Source organism: Oreochromis niloticus, linkage group LG1 (assembly GCF_001858045.2).
Source record: "Oreochromis niloticus isolate F11D_XX linkage group LG1, O_niloticus_UMD_NMBU, whole genome shotgun sequence".
Taxonomy (NCBI): Eukaryota; Metazoa; Chordata; class Actinopteri; order Cichliformes; family Cichlidae; genus Oreochromis; species Oreochromis niloticus.
This window is the reverse complement of record NC_031965.2, coordinates 8,425,095-8,443,544: the sequence shown is the minus strand read 5'-3', so window position 1 is coordinate 8,443,544 and position 18,450 is coordinate 8,425,095. Positions and strand designations below refer to the sequence as shown.

The following is an 18,450-nucleotide window of genomic DNA, read 5'->3' as shown; positions in this document are numbered from 1 at the left end:
ATAAAGCTGCTGACCACTACTAAGTGTAACGGATATGTTTTCACCCACTAGAGGGCACATTGGTAAATCTGTCATGCTTAGTCAGCAAAGCAAAGGTTTACAAGGTTCACTGTTATAGGCTATGTGGTCAAAGACAGTTGTAATATGTTGTATTTAATATCATGGTATAGAAAAGGTTGGTACTGGCTTAATGTTAGAAGGGTTTAATAAATATACATGGTAAAAGCACTCAATGTAGAGATCGTCAAGGATTGAGAGGTGCATTAATTTAACGTAAAAATAATTCATTTATGATTAATAAATAAGGCAAAAGGTTAAAGGTAACATGCTGTTTTCTATTTACTAATGGTATTTTTTTATTCTGTATATGTTGTAGCTCTTACGGTGTGTTCACATACAAGGCTGTTTAATAAAAGGATTGTGAACCATCGGTTTTAGAGACCATCTTTTCAACCGGGGATGCTACAGATACATGTTGATGAGGAGCTGGGTGAGATGATAGCCAGTAACTGTTAGTCATTTTCTACTGTAAAAGACAAAAGAATTCAAACTTTATTACAGGACTTAAACCCCATGTAAGTTCTCCCCAGTAATAGTAAATGCACAAAAGTACAACTTTTATGAAAACACTTAAAGTTACTCACCAACACACAAAACATTCATCTTTGCTAAATTAGGCTAAATTAGAAGCACCGAATTATACTAAAAACAGCCATTTGGGAGCTTTAAGATTTGGCTCTTTTGTGGGAGCTGAACTGAAGGAGCTGAATCTTTGAAAAGAGCTAAAACAGGCTGCTGTCCTGCACAACTGATAAACTGTTTTATTGATTTCTATGCGTTTGTTAAAGCACGGGACAAAAAAATCAAATCAAATAAAATCATACCGTCTGAGAACACTTTTCCTCCTACCCTGGGGGCGGCACTGCTGCCGTGTTCAGAGTTCAGTCAGATGACAATTTCCGGCGAATTAGCCGGAAGTTGGGGCAATGGCCGACATGAGAATGGACGATGACCTGTTTGATAGCATTGTGTTTGCAGAAGAAAGGTGGGTTTTGTTAATAGATGTTGCTTCCTGTACCAGTCCGAAGCTCAGTTTGGTTGTTTCGCAGGTTCCGAGATGAAGGCTACCGGGAAGGTTTTGAGAAGGGGAGCCGCCGAGGGCTTCAGGACGGCCGCAGACACGGAGCTTGTCACGGGGCCCGGCTGTCCTGCGAGGTGAGGACAGAACCCTTAACTGCGTGATTCAACGTGTGACCTCCGGGTGTTTAGAGAGGTTTACTGTCTGTTGTCTCTGACAGATGTCCTTCTATTACGGCTTTGCAATCACGTGGAAATGTGTCCTCCAAAACAGCATAGATGGCAAATCAAGGTAGGACCACCACAAGCACGATCCTCCAGTCGTTCCCTTGCTGCTGTTCATCACTGTACACCACAGCTCAGCTAATACAGGCTCTCTGCCCTCTGTGTCTTTGAAAACTCTGTGATCGCCATGTTAATCCCGAATAACACAGCACTTTGATGGAGTGCTAGATACAGAGTGGGCTGAAACCTGTTCAGGATCCATGTATCAGGCTCTGTTGATCAGGTGTAGTTACAGGGGGTAGGCTATAGGTTCCTAGCATTGTTTTTCTGTGATGCTGCTGTGAGTGTTAATGCTCTGCGTTTTAATATGACACAGATTGAGTTGCTGTATCACAATTTACTGCAGTGTAATTTTTTAAAAATAAGTTCATCAAATTTTCTTGATGAGAAATTTCTTTTCAAATATGTTCCAGAGGCAGTGTGGCAAATGTCAATGCTAGACTAAAATATCCCTAGAAAATACAAAATGCTGTTTTTACAGGAAAAATCCAACCCTACATGGCCCTATGTGAATAAATGATTGCCTCCTAAACTTAAAAGTAGGTTTTGCCCGTTTGCAATCAATCATTTGCAGTATAACTGGCAGTGAGTATGTCACGTTGCTGTGAAGGAATTTCGGCCTAATCTTTGTAGAACTGTAGAATGAACAGCCTGTTTAAAGTTATGGCAAAGCATCTTAATCTGATTTAAGTCCACATTTTGACTAGGCCACTCCAAAACCATTGTTTTTTTTTCCTGGAACCATTCAGTGGTGGACTTGCTGCTGTGTTTGGCATTATTTGGCATTGTCCTTCAGGATTTTTCTGGTAGAGAGCAGAGTTCAGGCCTCGATTTTTATCCAGGTCCTAAAGCAGCCCCAGCCCGCCACACTACCAACACCATGTTTGACTCTTGCTATGGTGGTCTTTTTATGAAATGAAATCATCGTTTACAAACTGCATTTTGTATTTATTTTAAGTATTTACTGCTCCACTCCTTAGGTAAGAAGTAATTTGTTTCACCTGGTCACCACCCCTAGCTTTTCAAAGTCTGGAGTGTATGGAATTGTTACAGCTCTATATCAATCCAACTTGTGTGCCATCAGAAAGCGTGTGAAAGCACTGGAGACCCTCCTTGGAATGATCCAAAGCTCTCCTCTTGATGATCCACAGTCTCAGAAGCTACAGGATGACATGGACAAGCTTCGAGCTAAGTTCAGACAGGTACTTGATTTCTTGTTTTAATCGGAGCGGAATGAAGGTTTTTGTGCAGCCAGTGCCATGATATAAAATCAGATTTTAGCTACTGTCACGCACTGGTTTGTGGACGACTGTTTTAAAGCTTTGAGCTGAGATTTTGGTTGTTCTCTATTTGGACAAAAAAAAAAGAGTTTGGTTTTTTTTTTTGTTTTTTTTTTGGAATCAGCTAGCTATTGAGCTTCCTAGCTAGCCTGGGTAGCTGCAGTTACACTGTGCAGCACAGTTCTCGGTTAATTAAAGATACCTCTGGTGTAGTTTCTCCAGCTGTCTCCTAATCTGGACAGAAGTCCTGGTCAAACATGATGTTTCTCAGAAATCAGGGTACTCTGAATACTCGGATCACAGAGTGATCTTGAGGGGAACAAAAAAAGGAGAGCAACATCACTGAAGTTAGTGATGGCTAACTTCAGAAGGCTGTGAACTTAACCCACTGAAGAAATTGTTCAGTTATTTGCTCTTTCACAGTTGGTTTTGAGAGTATGAGTGATGTTCTTCATTCAGTGGTGTTCTACTGTCAGAGTCCTTGGATTTCCTTAGCTTCACACTTTTGGTTGTGCTACAGTGTCCTCAGTTCAGTTCCCAGACTTGAGTAGAAGGAACATACTGGTCAGAGCTCCTCGGCATTTCCCTCTGTGTTTTTCCCTCTGTGTGTATAGCAGATAAGGCTACAGTGTCACCCGATTCAGTGTTTTCCATATTTTCTTCCCTGCTTTTTTTGTTGCTACTGTGCAGGTCTGCTCTATGCTCAGTGTCCCAGCTGACTTCAAGGATTACATCAGCGTGGCTGAAGGCACTTCATTCTGAGTCTGTCTTGATGGTGAACCAGACCCGACCCAGCATCCAGACACAAGGTGGAAGCTGATTTGATGTCAGCCTTGAATGCCCCAGCAGATATGGTCTGCAGTGGATTCATCTGAATGCTGGGAGTGTGAGACGGTGACAGTGAGACAAGAATTGTGTGATCCTTCATGATGTAGATAAGTCTGAGGAAAATGTGCTGTCACTACAGACCCAGAAACGGGAATTTGGGGGCAGTAATTCTATCATGATTTCCTACAAATGGATTTATTGCAGTTTTTTAGTTGACTACAGAACTAAACATCAGGACAGTAAGGCAGTGAAAGTTGTGTCCATAAACATGTAACATTAGATTTGATAAAATAAATAAAAGATTCTTTCAACTAGATGGTTGCTTTAAGCAGCTGATGAAGGAAGGTGATAAAGTACATTAAGGTGAGGTTTTGAGGATGGAACATTCTATTGTGGAAATCGGATGAATTCACAGATAAATTGTACATCAGTGTTAAGATCAGCTTGACCTTCAGTTTGTGTTTTTTAATAACTGTTCTTACAGTTTTTGGACCAAGGCATTCACTGAATAAAAGTGCCCGCTGCAGCGTGTTGGTATCAGCAGCTGCACGCTACAGTCGTTTAGAAAGGAGGAACATAGAGGGTATGTTACTGAAGTAAATACTGTGGTTTATGACTGATATGGACTCTTAAACTGAAATTAATATTGAGGTGAGTTGATTTGCCTTTTTACGGTCACTAAAAGTGGAAATGAAACACTAAATGTATAAAGCCTAACTTGCATCATGGAGCCTGGCTCTCAGAAACTGACACAGATGTAACGCTGTCTGTGTAGCTGGATTTAAGAAATAAGTGCTTAAAGTTTTCAAAAGATGTTTAGCGCCATTTTTCTGTTAGTATGGAACATTCTGTACTGACAGAGGATGGCGCCGGGCTCAATAGTATAAATTAGCCTTTATACATTTAGTGTTTCATTGTCTTATAATGTAATAGTAATCTGATATGTTTTTGTTAAAGCAGCAAGCAACAGATTAGACATGACATTTACAGAAATATGACAATTAGGCTAAAAACTTAAGGACAGGCGTATGGAGGGTGTTAAAACTGTGTGTGATGTGTATGAGAATTAGTGCTGTGTAAGTGTAATTTCTATCAAAGTGGAAGGAGGCTGCTCCTCTCTATCAAAATGCACAAAAACAGTAACTGAAATAAATGCACAGTCTCACTATATCTATATGTCTCTTTCTTTTTTTGTGGTAAGCCTTAAGTAAGTGGTGATAATTATTCTGAATTTCAGGAGCAGTACCACACCTCATACTCTCCCCCTTTCGGTCCTCTGTCTATCTATGCCTCATGCACTAAAACCCACTGTTCTCATTTTCGTGGTTCCTCACAGTGGTATTGGAGGCCAAGGTAATGCCATCCAGAGGAAGAATCTGGTTAGATACCATATTTCTAAGATTTTTGGGGCCGAGTACAATAACCTCAGACCTAGATGACCTCTAAAGCAGGAATTTAGAGGTCATTCATGTCTTTAAGACATTCCTGCAGTTTAACTAATTGCTAAGTGTTACCGGTCTTCATTGATAGAAGTTGTGTTCATCTGCATAGCAGTGAAAATGTATGCTATGCCTCCTGATGATACTGCCTAAGGAAGCATGTATAATGTAAACAGAATTGGTCCTAGCATGGAACCGTGTGGAACTCCATGATTAACCTTCGTGTGTAAGGAGGACTCTCCCTTTACATGAACAAATTGGAGTCTATTATTGGGAGGTGTGATTCAAACCAATGCAGCGCAGTACCCTTAATACATATACTATGCTCTAATGGTCTAAAGTGATGGCTTTTTAAATAATTGTTTAACTACTGCCAGCTTGAAGGCCTGCGTTGTGTAGGACACTAATAGAGATAGGTTGATCATATTTAAGATTGAAGCATTAATTAATGGCAGGGCTTCTTTGAACAGTTTTGTAGGAATGGGGTCAAAAAGATACATTTTACTGAAATTACTGAAGTTAGTTCAGAAACATCAATTGGAGAGAGAGTCCAGTACAGTGGTATTAAAAGTAAAAAGTTCATGAAGTGATTAACATTAAAGGAATGACTGGCTCAACAAAGCTCTGACTTTTTGTCAGCCTGGCTACAGTGCTGAAGAGAAACCTAGTGTTGTTCTTATTTTCTTCAGTCAATGTTGAATAGTAAGATTTTCTAGCTTTACGGAGGGCTTTTTTTTTCTTTTTCTTTTTTATAAAGTAGCAAACTATTTCTCCAGGCTAATTGTGGTGTGCATTAAATAGTGACACCAGGGAAGAGTGCCACAATCTCCACTAGATGGGCTGCCATGAGCCAGAGTCTACGCAGTAGTGACTCGTGGCAGAGTCACTGCATTGAACTCCCACCTGCACACCTACTCTAGTTACTCTTGCAGTCTGTATGTTTGAATGATTTGGCCCTCTTAGTTTTTATTATCCTCATTACATCAGCTGCACACTCCAGAGGCCCAGAGTTCCTATAGATATCAAAAATATCTGGAAATGACGTTTTCCTTTAGGTAATCTTCAATCTTATGCTAAATTCCCAAACAAACTGATTTTTACAGTTTTAGATTCATTATACACTCTACAGCCTGGTAACATGGAAACTTTAAATAAATTGTTACATTTAAGAAAACAGCAGCAGAAGGTTTCATAGAAGTGTAATTGGTTATTTTCATGTAATAACAGGACCCAGAGTCCACATTATTATCAACAGATATATTCACTCTGCGGAAAAACAAGTGAAGGAGACCGTCAGGACCAAGCTGGGTTTTTGAGAAACTTCCTTTTTTCATCACACCTGTCCTGTACCAGATGTTGTGTTGACCCCCTGAAAGAGACATTATTTTAGAAACATCAGGAAACTGTAGCTCATCACAGGAATCCAGAAGGAATCCCAATCTTCACCAGCAGCTCCCTCAGAGGGAGCTCTTCTTCAGGTCCATCACCACAGGCCCACTGCAGAAGCTGGACAAACCCAGCACTTTATAAACACTGTGACGTTAGGACTCACATCATTCTCAGATAAAGCACAGAGTCTCTGAACTTTTACCTAATGATGTTATATTCAGTCTTGTGGAAAGATGAGCTTCCATCTAGTTTTATTTAATGCTATCATAGAAATCTACATATCATGTCATCTTCACGCAGCCAACACCAGTTATATGGATGTGTAATCGCTTTGACTTTTTGACTTGAGCTTTTTCAGTAAAACAACTGGAAGCACACCATATAGTAGTTTAGCCTTTGTACTTTTTTTCATCAGCTAATTTTGGAGTTACTGCAAATTTGTTACAATATTTTAAAAATGTATTCAGCAGAGTGAACATAGAGGAAGATTTGTCTGTTTTAACTGGGTGATGCTGAGGACTGAATCAGAGGGCAACTCCTGTAATCACAAAGACAGAAGAATCAGATGTGAACTTTATCCCTCAAAGCAGGAAGAAAGTCTGAGCCTTACTTGTCTTCACACACTTTAGAATCTGTACAACATTTTATCTTTGAGCCATTGGTGCTTTTTAAATGGAGAACTGCAAAAATGAGATGGAGCAGGTTTCCAGTCCTGGTTCAGTCGTGCAGCTGCATCACGGTTACCTGCAGGAAAATGGAGACAAACATATGCCGATATTATCAGTGTTTAAGCTGCTGTCTGAGCACTGGATAACATATATTAATGCTTCGTATTTCTTTCAAATGAAGTAAGCTGTACAGAGTACTGCACATGTAAATGTGTGAAGAATATCTCATTAAGAATAATTCAGATTAATTTTGAACTAAAATATCTGAAACAAACTCACTAAAACTATATACAGAAATCTAAAGAGTCAGTCCTGGAAAATAAAACCCGCTCACCATATCCTTCAGCTTATCTGGAGAAGCATCTATCCTTTTCCAGCCTAGCCAATAGATGTAATCTCTCCAGCATGTCCCAGGTGTATGCTGGGGCCTAGGAAATTAAGAGAAATAAAGCTTTTATTCTTCTCAGTTTTGCTGGGAGTGTGCGTCTTCATTCATGATTCATTCATATCTTAAATGTGACCTGCATCCACACTATCTCTGTGTTGAGTTTCGTCTCAATGTGCTGCAAAATTCCTGATAAGTTAAAGGACAAGTCAGGTCAAATTCAATGCGATCAATGCCATATTACTAGGGAACCGGCTTCCAGTAGTCTAATTCCTTGGAATCGTTAGTCTCCCTGCCTATCAGTCCCGCTTATCGGTTCTTGTACTCTCGCTCGCGATCAGCTGATTTCATTTTGCGAGGAGGAAAATAGTGGCACAGTCTGCAGCGTGGATATGGACATTACTTTCATTTTTATTGCATAAAAGGATCAGAGTACAATGGTAAAGGGGAGACTGCTACAGGACAGAAACAACTGCATTATACTGCTACACAACTTCGGCACTTCACAAGCACAACATGCTAACGCTAAGCTAGCAAGAACCCAGAGTGATGTTAAAGCTGAGTGAATGCTGCCCCCAGCCCAAGTGAGCCGTCATTTGTCACACAGTGTCTCACTGGTGTCAATGTGTAGTCACTTGTGTTATTATTATTGTGTTATTTGTTGCAATTTCGGGTTTGTGAGCACAAGCAGAGGTTTTTGCTTGGGACGTAACTGTGACCTCTTTATCAGAGGCTTCTTTAACATTTAATGATCATGAAATATGTCAAACGTTTGGAATATTATGTGTCTTAATATATTTTGTGTTTTATTTATTATATGGGGAAAATTCCTGTCAGCCCTGTGCTGAGGGCGCTGTGGTCATCCATCCGCCCTGTTCTAATAAACCCAAATTTCAGGAACACCTTTAGCTCTGTTCAGTTCTATTCATAAAGCACCAGTTAACAGTCAACAAATGTTGCCTCAACTTTATATTGTAAAGTTGTCACGGTAGGTGTAATTCTAGCTGAAGTTATATATCTTGGATTTGTTGATTTTGGTTCTCTTTATTATTTTCTGCCTGTGTTATACTTACTTAGTTCCTACTCTTTCGTTTTCTGTCACTGTGCCTTCCCTTTGTTCCATGATTAGTTACTCTTGTCTCCGTGTTTCTGGTTCCCTAGTCTGTCATGTCTCCATGTCTCAATTTGTCTCATGTCTCAATCAGTAGACACAGTTTTGGTGGACAAGCAGAGGAAGACGGCTGTAGTGATAGATGTAGCCATACCAAATGATAGCAACATAAGGAAGAAGGAATGCGAGGAGCTCAAGAAATACCAAGGGGCGAGAGAGGAACTTGAGAAGATGTGCAGGGTAAAGGCAACAGTTGTCCTCGTGGTAATCAGAGCCCTCGGGGCAGTGACCCCCAACTGGGTGAGTGGCTCCAGCACATCCCAGGAACAACATCTGAGATGTCTGTCCAAAAGAGGGCAGTCCTAGGAACAGCAAAGATACTAATTTACTAATTTATCCCTTCGTCTCCAAATTCGGGAATTGGGTCCTGCCTTGCCTGCAAAACCTGACAAAACAATGCAACCCGAGATGGACCCAGCAGATTCAAATTTTAATTAGAACTTCAGTAACACAAATTTGTATCAAAATCTTTATTAAATCAAGATCAAAATTCAGAAATCACCTTAACTACACTGGTATCTAAGTTAGGTTCAACTAGTGCCCTGTTACAGTCAGTGGAAGCATTAATCTTACCATCATACATGTTCCTGACCACACCTGAGGCAGAAAATCCAAAAGTCTTTTCCTCCACAGAATCAAATTAGATCAGCCCTGAAAAGAAGTATCTGAGAAGCGTTAGACCAGTTCATGTTTATTATTTTATTACACCAGGCTCCATGCCACCTACCTCGGTGGCATTATATGAATTAGACATGTGCAATTACCCTGCTTTGGCATATAGAGAGGTAGTGTGATCATGTTGGGTCCCACTGAAAACAAAGAACTTAGAACATAACAGTTAGCATAGGTATGGTTCATATGCAAAGTAATCATACAGAGTAGACCCTTGTGATTTCTAAACCATCAAGTTTTCTCTCAGTAAGACGGCAATAACAAATGCTGGTGATGTTCGGTAACAGTTTGGCAACATCTATGAGACAGTCATGTTACTATAATGTGCACAAATAGAGCTATGAATGACTGAGCATTACAACAAGATCAGACCTAATAAATTGGCTGATGTTGAACAGAACTGCCATTCATTCACTGTACCAAAGGTCATCTGTAACAAAATACACTAATCCAAGTCATTTATTAATCAGGAACTGAAATTCACTTCTTTTAAAATAAAATCACACATCTTTCGTTTCAAAAAGAAAAAGAAAAAACAAATGAAACAAAACAAATGAAAATAGGATTTATGCATTTCCTACACTAATACAGCACAATTTTAAGCAAAATAATGTTCAGTTAGAGGGACATTGCTTGAGTCACTCTCCACTGTTACTATCCTAGGATTTGACCCTCTAACATTTGCATGCTGTTCAACTGCAAATGCAGCAAAATATCAGAAACATGTTCTTTGAAGGTTGTTCCAGCTGCCATGTTGCACTTTTCAATCCCATAGTTGATGTTTGACTGTGTCAAAATACTGGAGTCTTTGTTTTTTCTTGTATATTTCTGTTTTTTTTCCAAATTTGTTCAGTCTTTAAGTGTAGTCCATCAGTACTTGTCATTCTCCCTCCTTTTTCTGAAACAGGTCAACCTTTACAATGCCACCTTTTTCAGAAACATCCAACTAATATAATTCAGCTAAATCACGAGGGCAAAGAATTGCAACTTGAGTTGGGGCTTGTGAAGAGATCTTTTTCCTTGCAGGGAATCGCTTCCTCCCACTGCGATCCTGCTTGAGGTTGTCCTATCCAGTGCTGGGTGTCTCTTCATGCTTTTGGACACTCTTTCCACCAATGTCCTACTTCTCCACAATTATTATAGATAGTAAACATCTTCGTTAAGGCTAGAGAGCTCCTTGATTTCTTTTGGGTCCATATTCCTTGTCATGATATTTGCTGTCGATGCATGACGCCCTCATTTGGAGGCAGCCCCCACATTGGTGGAGGCGGTGGGTTTGGCTGCTGTTGCTGCTGTGCTAAGGCTGCTGGTACTGCCTGCTGTATTTCAGCCTTCAGATCCCTAGATGCTACCAATATTTATCCAGACCTTGCCTTTGTGTTGGCGGCTTCCATGTTCTTCTCTGCAACCTGAGATTTCAGCATCTCTTCTGTCAATTTTTCAATTTCCTTGCAATGTTGATTCTGTCTTTGACACATCTACAGTCTTTGGATTGCTTCTTCTTCCAACTGTTGTTTCAGTTGTAGTTTCTTCATCTTTTCTCTTTAGCTGAGGTGAGTTCATTAATCGGAAAGGATGTAGAAGTGGAACCATAGGTGCGGCCTCTGCAGCTGCTGGTCCAGTCTAAGTTTCTTTTACACTCTGTGTTGGATGATTCTGCATCTTCACTTCTTTCAACATCTGGTACTTGAGAAAGTCTTTGAGCTGTCTCATATTGCTGGGACCATAAATGCCATTTTAATTTCTTATTTATGTCTCACTATTGTGGTTCATATTCCCAGCTTTCTTTTAACTTGTTTTGTCTTGATGTTACAGTCAATCTAAATATACCCTATGTGTTTTGTTGTGTATGTATTTATTATGTGGATGCTTTAAGGCATGCACACTATTGTTTTCCTGTTTCTCTTTATTGTGTGGATGCTTTAGGCATCCACACTATTGAGTTCCTGTTTCTCTTTATTCTTTATACTTTATTATTGTGTGGATGCTTTAAGGCATCCACACTATTGTTTTCCTGTTTCTCTTTCTTCTTTATTATGTGTGCCTATGCCAAGAGGCACACATATTACTATTCGTCAGATTTATTATGTGTGCCTATGCCAAGAGGCACACATATTACTATTCGTCGGATTTATTATTCTTATTATTATTATTATTATTATTCTCCATCTTCCGCCTAAATTTCGGCACGTATCACGCCCCGCAGTTTTGAGAAAAGCTTCATATATGTTACCTCATTTTGTGCGGCTGGATCTGGAATGGTGTGCTATGACTTTTGGTGTTTATGACTATTATAGTTTTTTAAATATTAATATTTTAGTGAAAATTTTCCCGCGCTCCTCTGCCAAACAGTTTTGACAATAGGGGTACATATGTTACATCATTTTGTGCGGCTGGAGCTGGGCTAGTATGGTGTGACTTTTGGTGTTTATAACTTTTATAGTTTTTGAAATATTTAGATTTTAGTGCAAATTTAGGCCAATTTCTAGGCTCCTGAGAAAGATTCTGCTTTTGGCACCATAGAAACAGACTTCATTTGTGGTGTGTTGGCTCTCTCTAGTGGTATACCGGGAGTAGTACGGCCTAAAGAGTGCCATGCTTGGTGAAAACTACATATCCCACAATTCATAGCATGCCTCTACCGAGTCAAACAATGGCGGACACCACTTCGTTTTATATGTCTTTTATTCGTGTTTCTAGGTCACAAAATACACTTTTAAGATATTTTCAGGCGAGAATGTAGGTGTGTAAACTTCAAATATCTGCTCGTTTTATCAAGACATCCCATATTAGCGACAATTCTCTTAAGTGTTGCTGATAGCCGGCTAGCTAGCTAGCTAGCTAGCGCCCCTTCGTGAAAAACCACCCAGGCTTGGCTGAAAGTGAGGTGGCTAAAATTTGTTTAATCGCCCGATCGCTCGGCAAGGGTCTGTGTCTTAGCTGGACTTATTTTTCGTTTATATGGGCCGATGATGCTGGTCGATGTGGAAAAAATAACTGAGTTGTTTGGTGGTGGAGCTACAACAGAGGGCAGCTATCCACCAGTGTGTGACAGAAAGGACATGCCGCGAACGAGACATACAAGGCGGTGAGGCTACCGCCGATCGACCGGTGTTTGCTAACGCAGAGGTCAATCGTGGATCAGGGAAACCGAAGGCAGGAGCGTGAGGTGAACTGAATTTCAGGTAAGAAGTTATGACCTGCACTCTATTTGGGTCAGATATAAACCGAGTTTAGGTGTAGTTTATTTAGCAACAGTTCTCTTACGTGTTGCTGATAGCCGGCTGGCTAGCTAGCTAGCGCCGCTAGCTTAGCTAGCTAGCGCGGCTAGCGACCCTTCGTGAAAAACCACCCAGGCTTGGCTGATAGTGAGGTGGCTAAAATTTGTTTAATCGCCCGATCGCTCGGCAAGGGTCTGTGTCTTAGCTGGACTTATTTTTCGTTTATATGGGCTGATGATGCTGGTCGATGTGGAAAAAATAACTGAGTTGTTTGGTGGTGGAGCTACAACAGAGGGCAGCTATCCACCGGTGTGTGACAGAAAGGACATGCCGCGAACGAGACATAAAAGGCGGTGAGGCTACCGCCGATCGACCGGTGTTTGCTAACGCGGAGGTCAATCGTGGATCAGGGAAAGCGAAGGCAGGAGCGTGAGGTGAACTGAATTTCAGGTAAGAAGTTATGACCTGCACTCTATTTGGGTCAGATATAAACCGAGTTTAGGTGTAGTTTATTTTCGTTGTGCTGACTTTTTCAATCACTTACAATAACTCGTACTGCGTGCTAGCTAGCACTACGGAGTTTGTATACAGCTGTGTGCACGCTAAGTTACCGATGTTACCGATGTTGAACTTTATGGCAGCCTCCCCTGTCATTCTCTCGCCTGTTCAAACTTCAGTCATGAAACTGATCAATGATCGGCTTTTCTCTCTTGTTTGTTTATCGCGCTAAACAACAGCAGCACGTTTAAGCTTGATCAGCTGTTGTTAGAATTCTTTTGATTTTAATTTCTAGTATCAGCTGATGTTTGCTGGAGCATGAAGATGAAATCAGGAGATGTCCTTACTGAATCATCAGAGCTGAACTGGTGATGGAGAAACAGGTTTACCCTTAGGTGACATGAATGAGTTGAAGGGAAGTTATGAACTGTTTCTGACAGACAAATATACACCAAGCTCCTTTTTTTGTGTAGCTGACAGCTGGTAACTGTGCAGGGGCGGATCTAGCAAAGCTAGGGCAGCTAGGGCATTAACAGAGAAAGGTGGACACAAAGATATACTTTTCTTTCTTACTCTCATATAAAATATTTAGCTTTTATTAAATAGTTATCTGAATCTCACAACCAAAGTTTGTATAATAATACACAAGATTGGCTGTAGACCATTGTTCATATTTCAGAACACTGTGTAAAAATAACAAAAAACAAAAAGTGAATGCATGTGTGAAAAGTGGTCCATAATGTAATGCTTCAAAGCGTGTTCATGCAAACATTGTCGGGTCTGCCGTGGTACAATGGGACTTCTGCTCATGAACCTGTGTGCACAGCGTCTGCAAATCGGCACTGTACGAAGTAACTTCATCTTTACACAAAACTGTAAGCTGTCATCTGTGAAGCGTGAGCGGTGTTTGTTTTTACCATAGTTCATGGTGGAGAATGGCTGCTCTTCTGAGTTTTGCTCTCTGTAGCCGTATGAATGGCAAACTACACTGATTACTAGCGGCATAGGCACACATAAAATTTCTTCTGAAATTTTTATGCCAAGAGGCACACATATTACTATTCGTCGGATTTATTATTCTTATTATGTGTGCCTATGGAAAGAGGCACACATATTACTATTCGTCGGATTTATTATTCTTATTATTATTATTATTCTCCATCTTCCGCCTAAATTTCGGCACGTATCACGCCCCGCAGTTTTGAGACAAGCTTCATATATGTTACCTCATTTTGTGCGGCCGGATCTGGAATGGTGTGCTATGACTTTTGGTGTTTATGAATTTATAGTTTTTTAAATATTAATATTTTAGTGAAATTTTCCCGCGCTCCTCTGCCGAACAGTTTTGACATTAGGGTTACATATGTTAGATCATTTGTGCGGCTGGAGCTGGACTATTATGTCATGACTTTTGGTGTTTATGACTTTTATAGTTTTTTAAATATTAATATTTTAGTGCAAATTTAGGACAATTCATCTTTTGGCGCCAAATAAACAGACTTCATTTGTGGTGTGTTGGCGCCATCTTTTGGTCCCATTGAAACAAATTTCAAACTTCATTTGTGGTGTGTTGGCTCTCTCTAGTGGTATGCCGGGAGTGGTACAGCCTGTCTACCCTTATTTGGATACCGTAATGACGACAATATCAATGGCGCGCGCACCCTCGCTGCTTTCAGGAACCATTGGAGGTTTTAAGGTTGCGCGAACCATTGAATAGTTACGGTAAACACAATGGCTTCTATGCTTGGTGGAAAACTCCATATCCCACAATTCATAGCACACCTCTGCCGAGTTAAACAATGGCGGCCACCACTTCGTTTTATATGTCTTTTATTAGTGTTTCTAGGTCACAAAATAAACTTTTAAGATATTTTCAGGCGAGAATGTAGGTGTGTAAACTTCAAATATGTGCTTGTTTTATCAAGACATCCCATATTAGCGACAATGCTCTGACGACCTCGGTCCTGCCTGACAGCTAGCCGGCTACCTAGCTAGCTGCCGCACTTGGCTGCAAATGGACAGCGAGGGGACTCTCTCTCTCCTTTCACCTCCCCGGTCTCTCGCAAATGCTCGCACAGAATCGGAGTTACAGCTGGATGTGGAAAAAATAACTGAGTTGTTTGGTGGTGCTATAATGCGGAGCTACAACAGTGGGCAGCTATCCACCGGTGTATGACAGAAAGGACATGCCGCGACCGCTGATCGACCAGTGTTTGCTAACGCGGAGGTCAATCGTGGATCAGGGAAAGCGAAGGCAGGAGCGTGAGGTGAACTGAATTTCAGGTAAGAAGTTATGACCTGCACTCTATTTGGGTCAGATATAAACCGAGTTTAGGTGTAGTTTATTTAGCAGCAGTTCTCTTATGTGTTGCTGATAGCCGGCTAGCTAGCTAGCGCCGCTAGCATAGTTAGCTAGCACCGCTAGCGACCCTTCGTGAAAAAGCACCCAGGCTTGGCTTATATTGAGGCGGGTGAAACTCGTGTCAGCACCCGGTCGCTCGCCGACAGTATGTGTTTTAGCTGGACTTATTTTTCGTTTATATGGACCGATGATTTATTTATTTATTCATTTTAGTAACGGTATAAACAGTGAAAGGTGGTGGATTGGCCAGATGTAAACTTCAAATATCTGCTCGTGTTACCAAGACATCCCATATTAGCTCTGATGTTTTCGGTGCTGCAAAGAGCTAGACAGGTAGCTAGCTAACCCGAGCTGGCTGTCTTTTTGACTCAGGGTCATAGCTGGACTTATTTTTCGTTTTTATGAGCCGATGAGGGGTTTTTTTTAGTAACGGTACAAACAGTGAAAGGCGGTGGATTGTCCAGATGCTGGTCGATGTGGAAAAAATAACTGAGTTGTTTGGTAGTCGCTGACGCGGAGCTACAACCGAGGGCAGCTATCCACCGGTGTGTGTCAGAAAGAACATGCGGGGAACGAGGCGGCGAGGCGACCGCCGATCGACCGGTGGTAGATCGTGGATCAGGGAAACCGAAGGCAGGAGAAGCAGGCGGCTGCCGGTCGGAGCGTGAGGTGAACTGAATTTCAGGTAAGAAGTTATGACCTGCACTCTATTTGGGTCAGATATAAACCGAGTTTAGGTGTAGTTTATTTTCGTTTTTACAATCAGTTATAATAACTCGTACTGCGTGGTAGCTAGCACGATGGAGTTTCTATACAGCTGTGTGCGCGCTAAGTTACTGATGTTGAACTTTATGACAGCCTCCCCTGTCATTCTCTCGCCTGTTCAAACTTCAGTCATGAAACTGATCAATGATCGGCTTTTCTCTCTTGTTTGTTTATCGCGCTAAACAACAGCAGCACGTTTAAGCTTGATCAGCTGTTGTTAGAATTCATTTGATTTTAATTTCTAGTATCAGCTGATGTTTGCTGGAGCCACAGCTGTAGAAGCGGCTGGTCGAAACCAGGAGATGACCTTACTGAATCATCAGAGCTGAACTGGTGATGGAGAAACAGGTTTACCTTTTTTTTCGGTGACATGAATGAGTTGAAGGGAAGTTATGAACTGTTTCTGAGAGAAATAAACACCAAGCTCCTTTTTTTATTTAGCTGACAGCTGGTAACTGTGCAGGGGCGGATCTAGCAAGCTTTTGCCAGGGGGCCAGGTAGGGCATTAACAGAGAAAGGTGGACACAAGATATACTTTTCTTTCTTACTCTCATACAGGGAGTGCAGAATTATTAGGCAAGTTGTATTTTTGAGGAATAATTTTATTATTGAACAACAACCATGTTCTCAATGAACCCAAAAAACACATTAATATCAAAGCTGAATGTTTCGGAAGTAGTTTTAGTTTGTGTTTAGTTTTAGCTATTTAGGGGGATATCTGTGTGTGCAGGTGACTATTACTGTGCATAATTATTAGGCAACTTAACAAAAACAAATATATACCCATTTCAATTATTTATTTTACCAGTGAAACCAATATAACATCTCCACATTCACAAATATACATTTCTGACATTCAAAAACAAAACAAAAACAAATCAGCGACCAATATAGCCACCTTTCTTGCAAGGACACTCAAAAGCCTGCCATCCATGGATTCTGTCAGTGTTTTGATCTGTTCACCATCAACATTGCGTGCAGCAGCAACCACAGCCTCCCAGACACTGTTCAGAGAGGTGTACTGTTTTCCCTCCTTGTAAATCTCACATTTGATGATGGACCACAGGTTCTCAATGGGGTTCAGATCAGGTGAACAAGGAGGCCATGTCATTAGTTTTTCTTCTTTAAACCCTTTCTTGCCAGCCACGCTGTGGAGTACTTGGACGCGTGTGATGGAGCATGTCCTGCATGAAATCATGTTTTTCTTGAAGGATGCAGACTTCTTCCTGTACCACTGCTTGAAGAAGGTGTCTTCCAGAAACTTGCAGTAGGACTGGGAGTTGAGCTTGACGCCATCCTCAACCCGAAAAGGCCCACAAGCTCACCTTTGATGATACCAGCCCAAACCAGTACTCCACCTCCACCTTGCTGGCGTCTGAGTGGGACTGGAGCTCTCTGCCTTTACCAATCCAGCCACGGGCCCATCCATCTGGCCCATCAAGACTCACTCTCATTTCATCAGTCCATAAAACCTTAGAAAAATCAGTCTTGAGATATTTCTTGGCCCAGTCTTGACGTTTCAGCTTGTGTGTCTTGTTCAGTGGTGGTCGTCTTTCAGCCTTTCTTACCTTGGCCATGTCTCTGAGTATTGCACACCTTGTGCTTTGGGCACTCCAGTGATGTTGCAGCTCTGAAATATGGCCAAACTGGTGGCAAGTGGCACCTTGGCAGCTGCACGCTTGACTTTCTCAGTTCATGGGCAGTTATTTTGCGCCTTGGTTTTCCACACGCTTCTTGCGACCCTGTTGACTATTTTGAATGAAACGCTTGATTGTTCGATGATCACGCTTCAGAAGCTTTGCAATTTTAAGACTGGCTGCATGCCTCTGCAAGATATCTCACTATTTTTGACTTTTCTGAGCCTGTCAAGTCCTTCTTTTGACCCATTTTGCCAAAGGAAAGGAAGTTGCCTAATAATTATGCACACCTGATATAGGGTGTTGATGTCATTAGACCATACCCCTTCTCATTACAGAGATGCACATCACCTAATATGCTTAATTGGTAGTAGGCTTTCGAGCCTATACAGCTTGGAGTAAGACAACATGCATGAAGGGGATGATGTGGACAAAATACTCATTGCCTAATAATTCTGCACTCCCTGTATAAAATATTAGCTTTATTAAATAGTTATCTGAATCTTACAACCAAAGTTTGTATAATAATACACAAGATTGGCTGTAGACCATTGTTCATCATTCAGAACACTGTGTAAAAATAACAAAAACAAAAAGTGAATGCAAAAGTGCATAAATATTTATTTTACGTGTTTGATATGTGTGGCGGGGCGTGGTCTGCAGTGCCGCTGCAGGGGAGGTGGACCCACCTGAGGGGCATCTGCAATCACACCTCTCGGGCGTAGTCTGTGCTCTCTCGGCTGTTTTTGGGTGTGTGTCGGGCTGTGAGTTGA

The 18,450-nt window shown here is 41.2% G+C and overlaps 1 protein-coding gene across 1 annotated transcript; it reads left to right on the top strand.

Annotated features, from left to right (window-relative positions):
* Positions 1-918: 918 nt before the first annotated feature.
* Positions 919-4,640, top strand: lto1 (LTO1 maturation factor of ABCE1). Its single transcript, XM_003456550.4, has 5 exons — positions 919-1,045; positions 1,110-1,215; positions 1,299-1,369; positions 2,447-2,564; positions 3,333-4,640. Exons 1-5 carry the CDS (start codon positions 987-989, stop codon positions 3,402-3,404), a joined length of 426 nt encoding a protein of 141 aa, XP_003456598.1. The 5' UTR covers positions 919-986; the 3' UTR covers positions 3,405-4,640.
* The last annotated feature ends 13,810 nt before the right edge of the window (positions 4,641-18,450 follow it).

Excerpts from the sequence above, each read along its gene's own strand:
- lto1 (XM_003456550.4), top strand. The coding sequence starts at position 987 with ATGGCCGACATGAGAATGGACGATGACCTGTTTGATAGCATTGTGTTT. Across the intron at positions 1,216-1,298 it reads GGGCCCGGCTGTCCTGCGAG|ATGTCCTTCTATTACGGCTT; the intron begins GTGAGGACAGAA and ends TGTCTCTGACAG. Across the intron at positions 1,370-2,446 it reads AGCATAGATGGCAAATCAAG|AAAGCGTGTGAAAGCACTGG; the intron begins GTAGGACCACCA and ends GTGTGCCATCAG.